General features: G+C 41.5%; 1 protein-coding gene across 2 annotated transcripts in view; it reads right to left on the minus strand.

Annotated features, from left to right (window-relative positions):
• adam11 (ADAM metallopeptidase domain 11) overlaps nt 1-13197 on the minus strand; it is an 89478-nt gene that overhangs the window by 42937 nt on the left and 33344 nt on the right. For both annotated transcript variants that reach the window (XM_079477138.1, XM_079477139.1), the window contains 7 exons: nt 10033-10107; nt 9870-9941; nt 9598-9764; nt 6965-7049; nt 3634-3724; nt 2366-2417; nt 2068-2167 (listed from right to left, as the gene is read on the minus strand). In XM_079477138.1, coding sequence (XP_079333264.1) covers nt 2068-2167; nt 2366-2417; nt 3634-3724; nt 6965-7049; nt 9598-9764; nt 9870-9941; nt 10033-10107 — 642 coding nt within the window. The remainder of the gene's footprint in view (nt 1-2067; nt 2168-2365; nt 2418-3633; nt 3725-6964; nt 7050-9597; nt 9765-9869; nt 9942-10032; nt 10108-13197) is intronic.

Raw genomic sequence — 13197 nt, forward strand, 5'->3', positions numbered from 1 at the left:
GCCGAGGCACGAAGTACGCATCCTTCAGGTTAATAACCACAAACCAATCCTGGTGTCAGACTCATGCAATGCCGGCAAACCGGATCGCGTGGCCAAGACGGATCGTTCTCACTAGGCAACGTGACGTGCTGGGGATCTGTGAACAGGCCCTCAGACATCGTGACGGAGGAACTAGCGAGGAGATCTGCTTCATTGCCCATGTGGGGAGGAAGTTCTGTGGTGGGTCAGGGCCCTGGGGGGACGAGCAGGTCTGCTGACTTACCTGCCTTAAGTCTTCGCTGCTGAACGCACAATCGTGTGGAGAGTGCCGCCAGGTGGCACATCTGTGGACACAAGGTAATTCTGCTGCAATTACCTCCACCGGGACTCCCATAACACCACCGCCGCTCGCTGCTGGCTTGTTAGCCGCTGTCAGGGAGGAAGCAAATGGTGTCGAGACATGCCTAGTGACATGTGCACGCTGCAGGAGAATTTGCTCTTTTAGAAATATGCTCTTCGAAGACAACTCTGACCAGCTACTGAAACGCCCAGTGGAATCACAAATGCCAGGATTGGTTCCACTGCTCTGCATTGTAGATCCAGTGGCAAGAATCGAAGATCACTCAGCATAAGCAACGTTACTCAGCAACGTCGAGAGACCGACAGAAAGGGAAGTCATGTTTCCGAAGGACCAATCGTAGGGATGCGATATAGAAAAGGGTAGTGGTCCAAGGACCGAACCCTGGGGTACAAAAAAAAGTGGTCCAAGGACTGAGCCCTGGGGTACCCCAGTAGTGTGATTTTGAGGCTCAGAGACCTCACCCTTCAAAGGATATCCTTAAGGACCTACCTGAAAGTTATGACTCGAATCACTGGAGTGTTGTTCCTGAGACACCCATAGCTATTAGGGCAGACATGAGGATGTTGTTATTAACGGGTCAGTTCAAAGAGTATTGGCTATAGCGTATATTCACAGGATATGCTCTGTAAAATTGTCCAGTTTAGGCCCTGTTCCACATTTCTTTAAACCTGCTTGAACCACTTGTGTCACGTTTAGGATTTTGTTTGGTTTTCCGTGTTTCTGTTCTCCTGCCTCAATTTTTCCCTCAGTTAGTAATTGCTCCACACCTTTCTATTTCCTTTGATTATGTTACTCATGTATTTAAACCCCATGATCACCCCAGTTTCATCTGAATCTTATTTGTTGTGTTCCTGGATTCTTTACAAAATACATGTGTAGTGGGGTTCACGTCTGAAATGAGGAAGAGGACGAGGGTTGCGAGTCCGACAACGGGGTTTTATTTAATGAAACAAAAAGCAACACACTCTTGGTGGTCAACAGAAAATAACCGGGTGGCGAATTCTCCAGCACACCACGCACAGTCTCCGCACATGTAGCACGCCAGCTCGGTTCTCGTGCTCAGTCCGCGGCTCTCTCAACACCCGTCTGTCGGCCTGCTCCTTTTATTGGTCTCCGCGGCCTTACTGGAATTGGATACAGGTGTTGATAGTTTGCACATGCTCCATTTACTCACCGCTCGTCTCCTGGCTCTCTCTCCTGCCGCAGACCTCGCTAAACCACGCCCCCCTCGCCACAACATGTTTTTTATTCAACTCCTTTGTCGTGCGCTTTATACAGCCTACACATAAGTGAGAGATTATAGCTATATATATTTTCTTTTAATCACATCGTTCCCGTCAACCCTCACGTTTTTCCCAGGATTTGCATAATTTTAGTATTCTATCCTGCTGTCATTCCGTTTAAATTATTTCCTATTAAAAATTCACAGTGAGCGTATTTGATATGTTTGCCTCTGGGAAAGCAGGTGACATTAGCTGTAAAGAGGAAGATGAATAGCAGCGGAATGAGAAGGACAGCATCCCGCGGATGTAAGAACTTGAGAGAGGCCCTACCCCAACATCCGCTTGCAGGTCTCACAGATTTTGGTAACTTAATGTTGTCAGGTATGAATCATGTAAATATAAGAGTCCAAAATTAGTCCAAACATGATTTTATGACCTTGTCAATGAGCAAAATACAGGTTTGTTTAAAACTCTTTAAAATATTACAGACCACTCCAGACAAACCTTGTTGGGTTTATTGAAGAGGCAGCTCCCTCCTCCCTGCTGAAGGAATTTGATGTACTCTTCTACACTGCATCGTGAAAACTTTCTGGGTAGATAGTATCTGTCAGGCACACAATGCAGTTAACAAAGTTCAGTAACCTACATGCAAAAACAAGTGAGAGTGAGAGAGCAACATAATGTAGAGTAGATTTCAGCATACATTCTGCTGATGCCTGTATATAAAGCAACTTACAGTAATATTAAAGAAACATCTTATTTCTTTCTGAAAACAGAAACCCACAACTTGCACTTGACTCACCCTGTATCTTCCATGATACAACCCAGCCATGGATCCGAACACTTGCAGGCACCTGTCTCACACACACACACACACACACACACACACACACACACACACACACACACACACACACACACACACACACACACACACACACACACACACACACACACACACACACACACACACACACACACACACACACACACACACACACACACACACACACACACACACACACACACACACACACACACACACACACACACACACACACACACACACACACACACACACACACACACACACACACACACACACACACACACACACACACACACACACACACACACACACACACACACACACACACACACACACACACACACACACACACACACACACACACACACACACACACACACACACACACACACACACACACACACACACACACACACACACACACACACACACACACACACACACACACACACACACACACACACACACACACACACACACACACACACACACACACACACACACACACACACACACACACACACACACACACACACACACACACACACACACACACACACACACACACACACACACACACACACACACACACACACACACACACACACACACACACACACACACACACACACACACACACACACACACACACACACACACACACACACACACACACACACACACACACACACACACACACACACACACGAACATTGAATATAAACATCTTAATCAATAAGTACAATAAGTACAATAATATCAGTATAATTTTGTATTTAACCCATGTGCGCCCTTATGGACATCTTTGACTTTCTCGTTTTTGTTATAATTTTGACTGTGTTAAAGCATACAGAATATAGCATTTCAATATCGTGTATTTTTTTACCATTTATAGAATCATATTTTATCCTCATATTCCTTTTAAAATCTGTTTCAATCTGTCTCAAAGACAAACATGTCCTCACTAAAACCTGTTCACTCTCAGCACAATTTAAGCATACATTCATAGATTCTTAGTAAAATACTTTCTATTATAAATATATATTTGCTTCTTCTGTACTATAGAGCGCTGCAGACCAACTGAATACAATATGCAGTTATATTGTGTTGGTATGGATGTGGTCTACAGTTTGAAATCCCACTCTATGTAACTTTTTTAATTGATGCACAAAGGTTACATTTATTTATTAGTAGATAGATAATAGCATAGCAGTAAGTTTAAAGAGTGAAAAGATGTTAACCTGCCATGGCATGCTCCTTATTCCACATCATTCCAAGGTTCTGTCCTAAACTCTGGCACAACGTGATGGCCATGGACCCAACATTTCCATACTGACAAAAACAGAAAGATTAGTTAGTAGTCATTAAGCTCCTTTGCAAAAGTAAAAACCATTAACATCATTACCATTAATATTACAGAATACTTTAGAGCAACTTAAAGGGACGGTTCACCCAAAAAAATAAATTCTGTTATGATTTACTCATCCTCAGTTTGTTCCAAACCCGTATATACTTCTTTGTTCTGCTAAACACATTTGGAAGAATGTCAGTAATCGAGCAGATCTCGTCCCCATTGACTCCCAAGGTATTTATTTTCCCTACTATGACAGTAAATGGGGGTGAGATCTGCTCGGATCCTTACATTCTTCCAAATATCTTCCTTTGTGTTTAGCAGAACAAATAAATGTATATAGGCTTGGAACAATCTGAGGGTGAGTAAATTATGAATTTTAATTTTTGGGTTTACATTCAACATAAAAAAATGTTATCCTTAAAAAATGTTCCAGACATATTGTGATCATTAAGAATGGCAAGAATGGTGCTTATGGCTAATGGACCTCTATGGGGATGATATGCTGATCATTCTGTACAGTGTCAAGACAAGATGCTTGTTCAACAATTTTTTCATGTTTTATGTTTTTCATGTGATTTTTTTTCTTTTAATACATTTTCCTATCATGCACATTAGCACCTCTCCAACCACGTTACCATTAAGTGCAGTAAGTCAAGGCTTCTCTTGTTATTACACTTAACAAAATTATAAACGGAACACTTTTGTTTTTATTGCACAGGTGTACCATAGGCTGGCCACAACAAAAGGTCACTCTAAAATGTGCAGTTTTATCACACAGCACAATGCCACTGATCTCCATCTCATGGAAGCTCATCTGCATGCTTTTGTCCTCATTGGGGTCTCGACCTGACTGCAGTTCATCTTTCTAACTGACTTGACTGGGCAAATGCTCACATTCTATGGCGTCTGGCACTTTGGAGAGGGGTTCTCTTCACGGAAGTAATACCGATTTTCACTGTACAGGGCAGATGGCAGACAGCGTGTATGGCGTTGTGTGGGTTTGCTGATGTCAACGTTCTGGATCGAGTGGCCCATGGATGCGGTTGGGTTATGGCATGGGCATGTCTATGTTATGGACAACGAACACAGGTGCAGCGAATGACATTATACTACACATTTCTTTCTGAGTGTATGCAATCCCTTGGATAGAACCCAAGACCTTGGTGTTGCTAGCGCAATACTCTAACCACTGAGTTACAGTATTTTGTAATTTACAAGATATTAAGTTTAAATACTCAGATACTCAATCCGGTACGCAGTTAGGGTTGTAGTAAAGAGCACTCAACAATGCAATCCAGGACTCCAACTTTATGGCATAGTCCACCTCTACCTTTTCTGTGTTTTCAGTTTTTCTTCATGTATAGCTGCTTTGAAACAATGCACGTTGTACGAAGTGCTATATAAATAAACTTTAATTGAATTGCAGTATCAAACTGGGAAGGAGAGGACATTTTCATTGATCAACACAATTTTGCCTTATCACCAGGAAGGGTGAGTCAGCCCTTTGATGTCAACAGCTTTGGAATGGAAAAGCATATTGCAATCTCCTCCTTTCCTGAAAGGGATAAAGGTACCCTTTCAACAGACACTCTTTGTTTACGACTCATCAACAGCAGCTGGCTGGCCTCACATCTCTAACAGAGGAACTAGTGCAGGGCTTGACATTAAGCAAAGTAAATTTGTAGTAAATTTGTCATTCACTAGTCCGAGTCCAAAGGTTACTTGTCAAAAGATAGAAAATTATATTTAATTTTAATTATAATATAATATAATTAATATAATTCTTTCTGATTTAGTTTGCTTCTTAGCATTTTAACTAGTGTCCGCTTTGGCCGCCTGAATTCGGTAATAGGCCTAATCTCCGTGACTGCTTTAAAACAAAGGCAAGGAGAAATTATTATTATTGTAAAGACTGTAAGTTAACTTTTTTTGCACATAGAAATGGTGCTGGATAGGTTTTAAGTTTGGCAGCACAGACCAAACAGTATACATACACAAACAAGTATAAATCCGCTTCACTCAGACAGTAAAACATGTGTTCTTGCACACTATTATCGCAAGATATATATCAGTCTGTGTGTAAAGAATGAATATAATATACAAGTTTTACTTTTTGAGTGAAATAAATAAACTTTTTGATGGTATTCTAATTATATGACCAGCACCTGTATATTCCTGACGTCCGTGTTAGTTTCCAACGTGAGTTCACAGTGCATCCAAGGTCTCTTTAATATTATCTTCAGAACTACTAAAGCATAATTTTTTTAAATATTAAGTACAAAAATAGTGCGCAAGAACATTATGGAAGTGCACTTTTTTCACCTAGTGTGTATTTATTTGAATTGCTTGCCTGTTTTTGACCCTACAGTATTATCTTTGATTGAATGTTGCCTGCCTACGTACGTTTGTTTGCCTGGATGGCTTACATCCCCATTCATGGCAGCTTTCTCCTATTCATGGTAGCTTTATGCACTATTGTTTATATACAATTTTTTATTTTACTGTTCTTGTGTAATATTTTACTTGATTTTTAAATTATGAAGATTTTTAATGAAACGTTAAATCACTATGTGAATTTTGTTGTGACCAAAACATCCTAAAATAATAAAAAAAACTTTATATACAGCCTTGACTTTCACGCTGCAGCTTTCTCAAATCCTTTCCACTTGGCTAATTTCAACCGGAAGTAGTAGACCATCAGGGAATCTTTAGCATTCTCTTTTCAACATACTACGATTAAGGACATACAATTTTTTTATATACTATTCTATTTTTGAACACTATTTAGGATAGATAGTGTGCAAATTGGGAGGCAGCAACGGTCTTCTATTACTGAAACAATAGAAAACTTATCCATCAGCAACTACTTAACTTGTCCATCAGGGCCACATATCTTACAGGAGTAAAATAGCTGTTGGCGATCAATTACATCCCCCTAATATGAAAGCTTAGCACATCAGCCAATCACATCACATAATCACATGACAAGCCCATAATACCATAGTCACAGAATTAAGGACAGTATTCATTTGTCAGAAGATTCAGCAGTTTTATTTTTGAAAACATTAAAATTTACCCCCTTCTACCTGGGTGGTGGACTTTCAACTTCAAGCTGCATGCCGCCACCTAGCGTAGCAAAGTCTAACAATGTTTTCATTTTAATAACGTAAAAAATACAAGACTTTTGAAACAATCTCAAAAAGTGCTGAAATTCTTACCTCATTGATTCCTCCTCCTCGTGTCAGTGAGCAAATCCCTTCAATGTAGGCAGTTCCACTGTGACTGCTTTGAAATGTATGCCCCCTGTAGGTGAAAATACCAAAGCAGTTGTGTTATTTATATTGATTTTGTTTATCATGATTATCATAAATGTTGCACTGCAGTTTCAGAAGTATTGCATATAGTCCACACGTGACCCCGGACAAAATCAGTCATAGGTACAACAAAAACAACAATATAGTTTTTTCTTTTATGCCAAAAATCATTACGATATTAAGTAAATATCATGTTCCATATTCTGTTATTTTCCTTCTGTAAAAATAAAAACCTTTTGTGATGGATAGAGCAAATTCGCAGACAAAAATGGATGGAACACGCCAAAAAACTTTGCTCGCTGCCCGCTCTTTACCCACTCAAGTTTGGTATCTATGTGAAGCTTAGAATTTCAGCTTTTGGGCTTTTTCGTATGTAACCTCAGTTGCCTGGTGGAGGAAATGAGACGTTGTGTCGAGACTGACAGAATGGGGGATTGACAGAACCTATCATCTCTGATTATACTTTTGAAAAGGCCAATGAACTTGGCGAATGGGATGCCCATTCATTCACCTTTTTGGGCTGAGGAAACTGAGAGAAACTCTCATTGGCTGCAGAGGGCCGGCGCAGTGCATGTGGCGTGATGGACACAACGTCTTGTTCCCTCCATCAGGGAATCGAAGTTACTTGTAACCAAGACGTTCCTTTTCTGTCGGTCTCTCGATGCTGTGTCGAGACTGACAGAATGGGGTTCCTATTGAAAACGCCATGGTGCGTTTTCACGTGTCACGGTTTCCAGTGGAACGACACAGACCCGCCTAGGCAAGTCACAAACGAGCATCCTCGCGAATCGTAACCATCCAGTCGTGTATTAAGACATCAATTCGTGTGACGAGAGGTTATTACTACCGGCCGTACAGGCGGTGGCCTTGCTACTCTAGAGGCGAGTAGGCCGCTGACACCGCAAGAAGCACCTCAGGTGCTACAGAGGGGGGGGCGCTACGGAGACCACATCTACCAAAGGGAGATAATGTGTGGAATACCTACACAGCCTCACCAGTGGGGAGAACTCATGGGCGTATTAGTGCGGGGCCCAAACCAGGGGTGCACAGAAGCTGTGGAGTCCACACGTTGCCAAAAATCCACAGCCCAGAAACAAGGGTTCACCTCATGAGGGAAACTCACATATACTGGGCTTGAGTACGAGCTGCTTTGCCGGGCTCGTAACCCTGAAGTGCTTCGTGATGGATGAAATGCCTATACTTCGTCCAGTGGAGGAAATAGGGAGGCTGGAATAGTGTGCTTATTCGCCTGAAGAGGGGAGAAGGCGCTTCGCAAGCGTATGCCCAGCCTCAGGCCCAGTGTCAGTCTCACTCAAGACCCGGTCCAAGAAGGCTACACCACAGTGGAGTGAGCATCACTACAGTGGGGAGGGGCCTGAGATCGGTAAGCCAAGTGATGGAGTCCACGATACAGTGCGCCAGTCTCTGTTTGGAGACAGCTCCCTGCTGTCCCTGAACACAGACAAAGCGGAGAGCTCTGTGTTCTGTCCGAGTAGAGGCGCAGAGGACAAGGAGAGGACTTCTAAGGTTAAACCCATAGTCCATTCTCCCCTTCAGCCTCTGCCCCTCCGCCCCAAGACTCATCAAGGTGTAGCCCGACATGTTCGACTGCTCCCTCATTGATCAATTCCTCCGGCCTCGCGAGTAGCTTGTCTGATGCCATGAGGCATCCTAGGGGAGGGGGTTCTGTCATGCTTGTTGATTTGTTTTGTTCTTTTCACTTCCCATGTGCGTCTCCCATTTGTTTTTGTATGTTTTAGCTCTCTCTCCCCTGGATTCCTCTTAAGCTACTCACGAGGCTGATTGGTTCACACACACCTGTTTTGTTTTCACCACGTCGCTATTTTATCTACCCTTTTCCTTTCCTTCCTTGCGGCGATGTATTGAATGTTCTCCCGTGTCTGGGATGTACTAGGTATTTTGTGCGACTCTTCTGCATTTTTTCCCATTTTCGGACAGTCGGGATTATTCATGAGTGCCGACATGGACTCAGCCATTTCTCCTCTTCGCCCACTGCCTTTTTCGAGGTCTAAGGATTTACCGATTATTTTTTGCCACTGCTGAGTTTGTGTTCAGGAGTACCCTGTCACTTTTTTTTCATCGCCTGCACAATAGCATCCCAACAGTAAAGTTTGGTGTTAACAGCATCATGCTGAGTGGGTGTTTTTCAGCAGCAGGACCTGGGAAACTAGTCAGGGAAGAAGGAAAGCGCAACAGCAAAAGAGGTTAATTCCCTAACAGTACATTGATCCTAAGCACACAGCTAAAACAATGCAAGAATCACTCAGAAACTCTGTCAATGTCCTTGAATGTCCTAGCCAGGTTTTGGACTTGAACCCAATTGAACATCTGAAAATGTCTGTCTACTCATATGCGACATTGCAGAGTTTGAGAGGAACTCAAAAAGTTCAGGACTGCTTTAACCACGTACTGAGTTAAGGTTTTGGCATGTCACCTCATCCACAACTGGTTTAAATACAATGATTGAACCTAAAGTGTGTGTCATTTAATTGTATGTAAGTAGAAGTATAACGTACGAGAGTAGGTGAGCTACGTCAATATTCTCTTTGATATTCTCCTTCCTGTATTTCATGAAATCCCGTAGGGTTACCAGAGGGTCATCACCAACAGAAACCATATTCTGAGTTGACCATGTCTCCATAGCAACAAGCACTATTCGGGTGTTAAGCTGCTCCTTATAGATCTGAAAAGTACATGGACAATTACACATTGTTCTTATACATATGCTTAGGCATTAAATTACAAGTCTGTTGTTATCTATCAAAATTGTTAACATCACAGGACGCACAGCGTCAGCCATGTTTACTACAGCTTTGGCAAAGTTCCTTGTCTGAGGAGCAGATCTTCTCATCTGCACAAACTTGAAAGAGAAACAACATAAACAAGAAAAGTAATAAACACATCATTGAATAAACTATTATAGGATTGAAAAAATATATATCAGATCTTACCAGTTCGTAATCATTGACCACTAGTAATTCTACATATTTTGTTTCACTCTGATCTGTGTGTCGACCCCTCCGAACCTATAAGGGTAGACAAAGAGACATTTATACCTCATTATTCTTGACTTTCTAAAAAAGTTACAAAAAAATTAAGAATGTAATTTTGGCTTGATATAAATCAGAGGGGGAAAGTAACTAATTACAAATACTTTCGTTACAGTACTTGAGAGCATTTTTCAACTTTCTTGAGAATAAAAATGTATGGTACAATGAAATAAAATATTCAACTTTCCTTAATTAATTTTTCCCCTTAAGTAAAAAGTAAAACATAGACGGAGGTGCCAATGGAGCAACACTGCAAGCTGGTGTTTGATTGGCACTTTTCAAAACTACTGCTGTGCAGCCCTGCACTTCAGGCAGTAACTGGCAGGTCTTATTGTCGATGGGCAAAACCAATCAAAACTTCCCATTCACCTGGGGGGCAAGGCACTTGCGCTTTGAGATTCAATCACTGACGTTTGAAATTAAAATTGCTAACGCTTAAGCATTGTACGGAATGTATGCGAGCTTTACTCATACTCCGATTGTAAATCATGATTTAGGCAGCTCTTGAAATGGGTCACACCTGAATATTATCGGAGCACTAACTTGCTGAGGTACATAGAAAAATAGGCTCATACAAGGACGCCCTTATTGCACAGACAGAGCAAGGACAATTTACAATATGTGTCTAACATGCATACACAGAGCAGAGCTGTACAGTGCTATGAAAAAGTCAAAATACTACTTATAAAGCCTAAATAAGAATAAAAACACAGAGCTGCGTGTTTGTGTGAATTGTGTTTGTTGTTGTGCTTGTTTGTGTGTGAAGTTAATTAATGGCTATTAATTAATCCCAAGTGCTGGCAGCGGTGAAGGGGTTAACAAGACTTTGATATAAAATACAAAGTACCCACGATGGGGGAAAACACTGACAAAACTAAATACCAAAACTGAAAGCAAACACTTCCCACAAGGCAAAAATAACTTAGTATGGAAAACGAGACGTCTTAACAAACACGGGGAGGGTAAGCAATGGGCAAGGCAAGTTTAGGGCGCACACACACGTTTCTCTCCACACACGTGGCTCTGTCACGATTCTGCCACTAGACTAGAAATTCAAGACAAGAGAGGGCAGAATCATGACACAACCAGTATTTTTTCTAGTTTTCTGGCTGCTCTATGCTGACTCTTGGAAACCTGTTATTTTAATTTCATCTCGCTGCATGTCTAAGTGAAGAGCTGCACAGTTTAACATGCTACACGAGTGACACTTGTGGATTTGTCTGCATCTGTGCTGTATGAGGACATGAAGAAATTAAATTAATCTCCACAGTTGCTCTGAGAGTTTTTTTCACAAGCAATTTACTATTTGAGTAAAGCTATGGTCAAATACAATCTGAAACATCAAAATAAAAGTCTAGATAACCTGAACACAGATGAAAAATACCGTGGTGTGCTGTTGTTTTTGCTATAGAACATTGTAGTACCGTTGTAGTAAATTTATATACTATAGTAAACACTGTAGTATATGATGTCTATGTCTGTAACTACACAAAAAGTGAAAGGGATAATTCACAAAATAATTGAAATTCACTCTTCACTCTTACCTTTATGTTATTCCAAACCCAAATGCTCCTTTATGAAAGATGGTTGTATTTCAATCTGGTAGTACTGGTATAAAAATGTCCATTGACCATGTGTTTACTGTCATTACTCATAAATATGAAAAGAGGCTTTAGCTATTGCTAATTGCACTCCAAACCTTTCAAAATGCACATATGTAAATCGAGACAAACTCAGTTTATGGACTTTGGTATTTCTATAATCCTGCGTATGACCCTAGTCAATATCATTATAAAGTGCCTTTGAGACCTTACAACTTACGAACTTCTTAACTTTATATTTGTTGAATTAAAGAAACCTTAGCTCACCACATGACCACTGGGGTCCCTCAGAGATTGATGCTTGGAACGCTGCTTTTTTTTTCCATCTACATGACATCCTTGGGACACATCATACGGGCACATGGCTTCTTGTATCACTGTTATGCTCACGACACCCAGATCTACATCTCATTTCACCCAGACTATACCACTGTAGCAGCTCGCATAACAGCCTGCCTAGATGACATCTGAGCTTGGATGAAAAAGCACCACCTCCAGCTGAACTTGGCCGAGACAGAACGACTCGTGTTTTCGGCACACCCCACTGTGCAACACGATCTCACCATCCAACTTGGCAATTCCACAATCACTCACTCCGAATCAGCCAGGAACCTCTGAGTCATATTTGATGAACAGCTGTCCTTCAATGATCATATTGCAAAGACAAAGCGATCCTACCGATATGCCTTATTCAACATTCGAAAGGTTAGACACTATCTCACTGAGCATGTGGCACAACTCCTTGTCCAGGCCCTGGTAATCTCGAAGTTGGAACCGCACGCCTCATCTTCCAACAGCCCAAAAGGGCTCATGTGACACCCCTTTCATCTCTCTCCACTGGCTACCGATGGAAGCCCATATCGGATTCAAGTCACTGATGGTTGCCTACAGGACTTTCACTGGATATGCACCCTCCTACACCCCATCAAGAACCCTGGGTTCAGCAAACGACCGGCGCCTTGTATTGTCTTTTCTTAAGTGCAGTAAAATGCTTTCCCGCTCATTCTCCTTTACAACTCCACATCTCTCACAACCTTAAAAAATCGACTTAAAACCCATCTCTTCTGTGAATACTTGAAAGACAAATGCAAAAAAGATATAGTATATATATATATAGAAGATATAGAATATATAATATTAGCTGTTAGAGTGTGCATCGTTCTGCACTTCGAATACACGAAAGTGTCGTGAAGATAAGAATTTTTTGATGCTGAGAAACGCCGTTTTGTCAGGATTGCCTCTACATGCTGTGTACCAAATATCGTGCTAATTGGACAAACTTTGTAGGACAACTGAATACAATTGAATGTTGCATATGGGAAGTGTCATGATTCCACTATCATGTCATGTTTATTCTTGGTCTTGCAGCGGAGTCATGGCATAGCCTTAGGTTTTGTGTGAGAAAGACATGGCTTTGTTTTGATTCTGACATGCCATGTGCTTTCTCGTGTCTCGTCAGTGTTTC

This window comes from Barbatula barbatula, assembly GCF_947034865.1.
Source record: "Barbatula barbatula genome assembly, chromosome: 16".
NCBI classification, from domain to species: domain Eukaryota; kingdom Metazoa; phylum Chordata; class Actinopteri; order Cypriniformes; family Nemacheilidae; genus Barbatula; species Barbatula barbatula.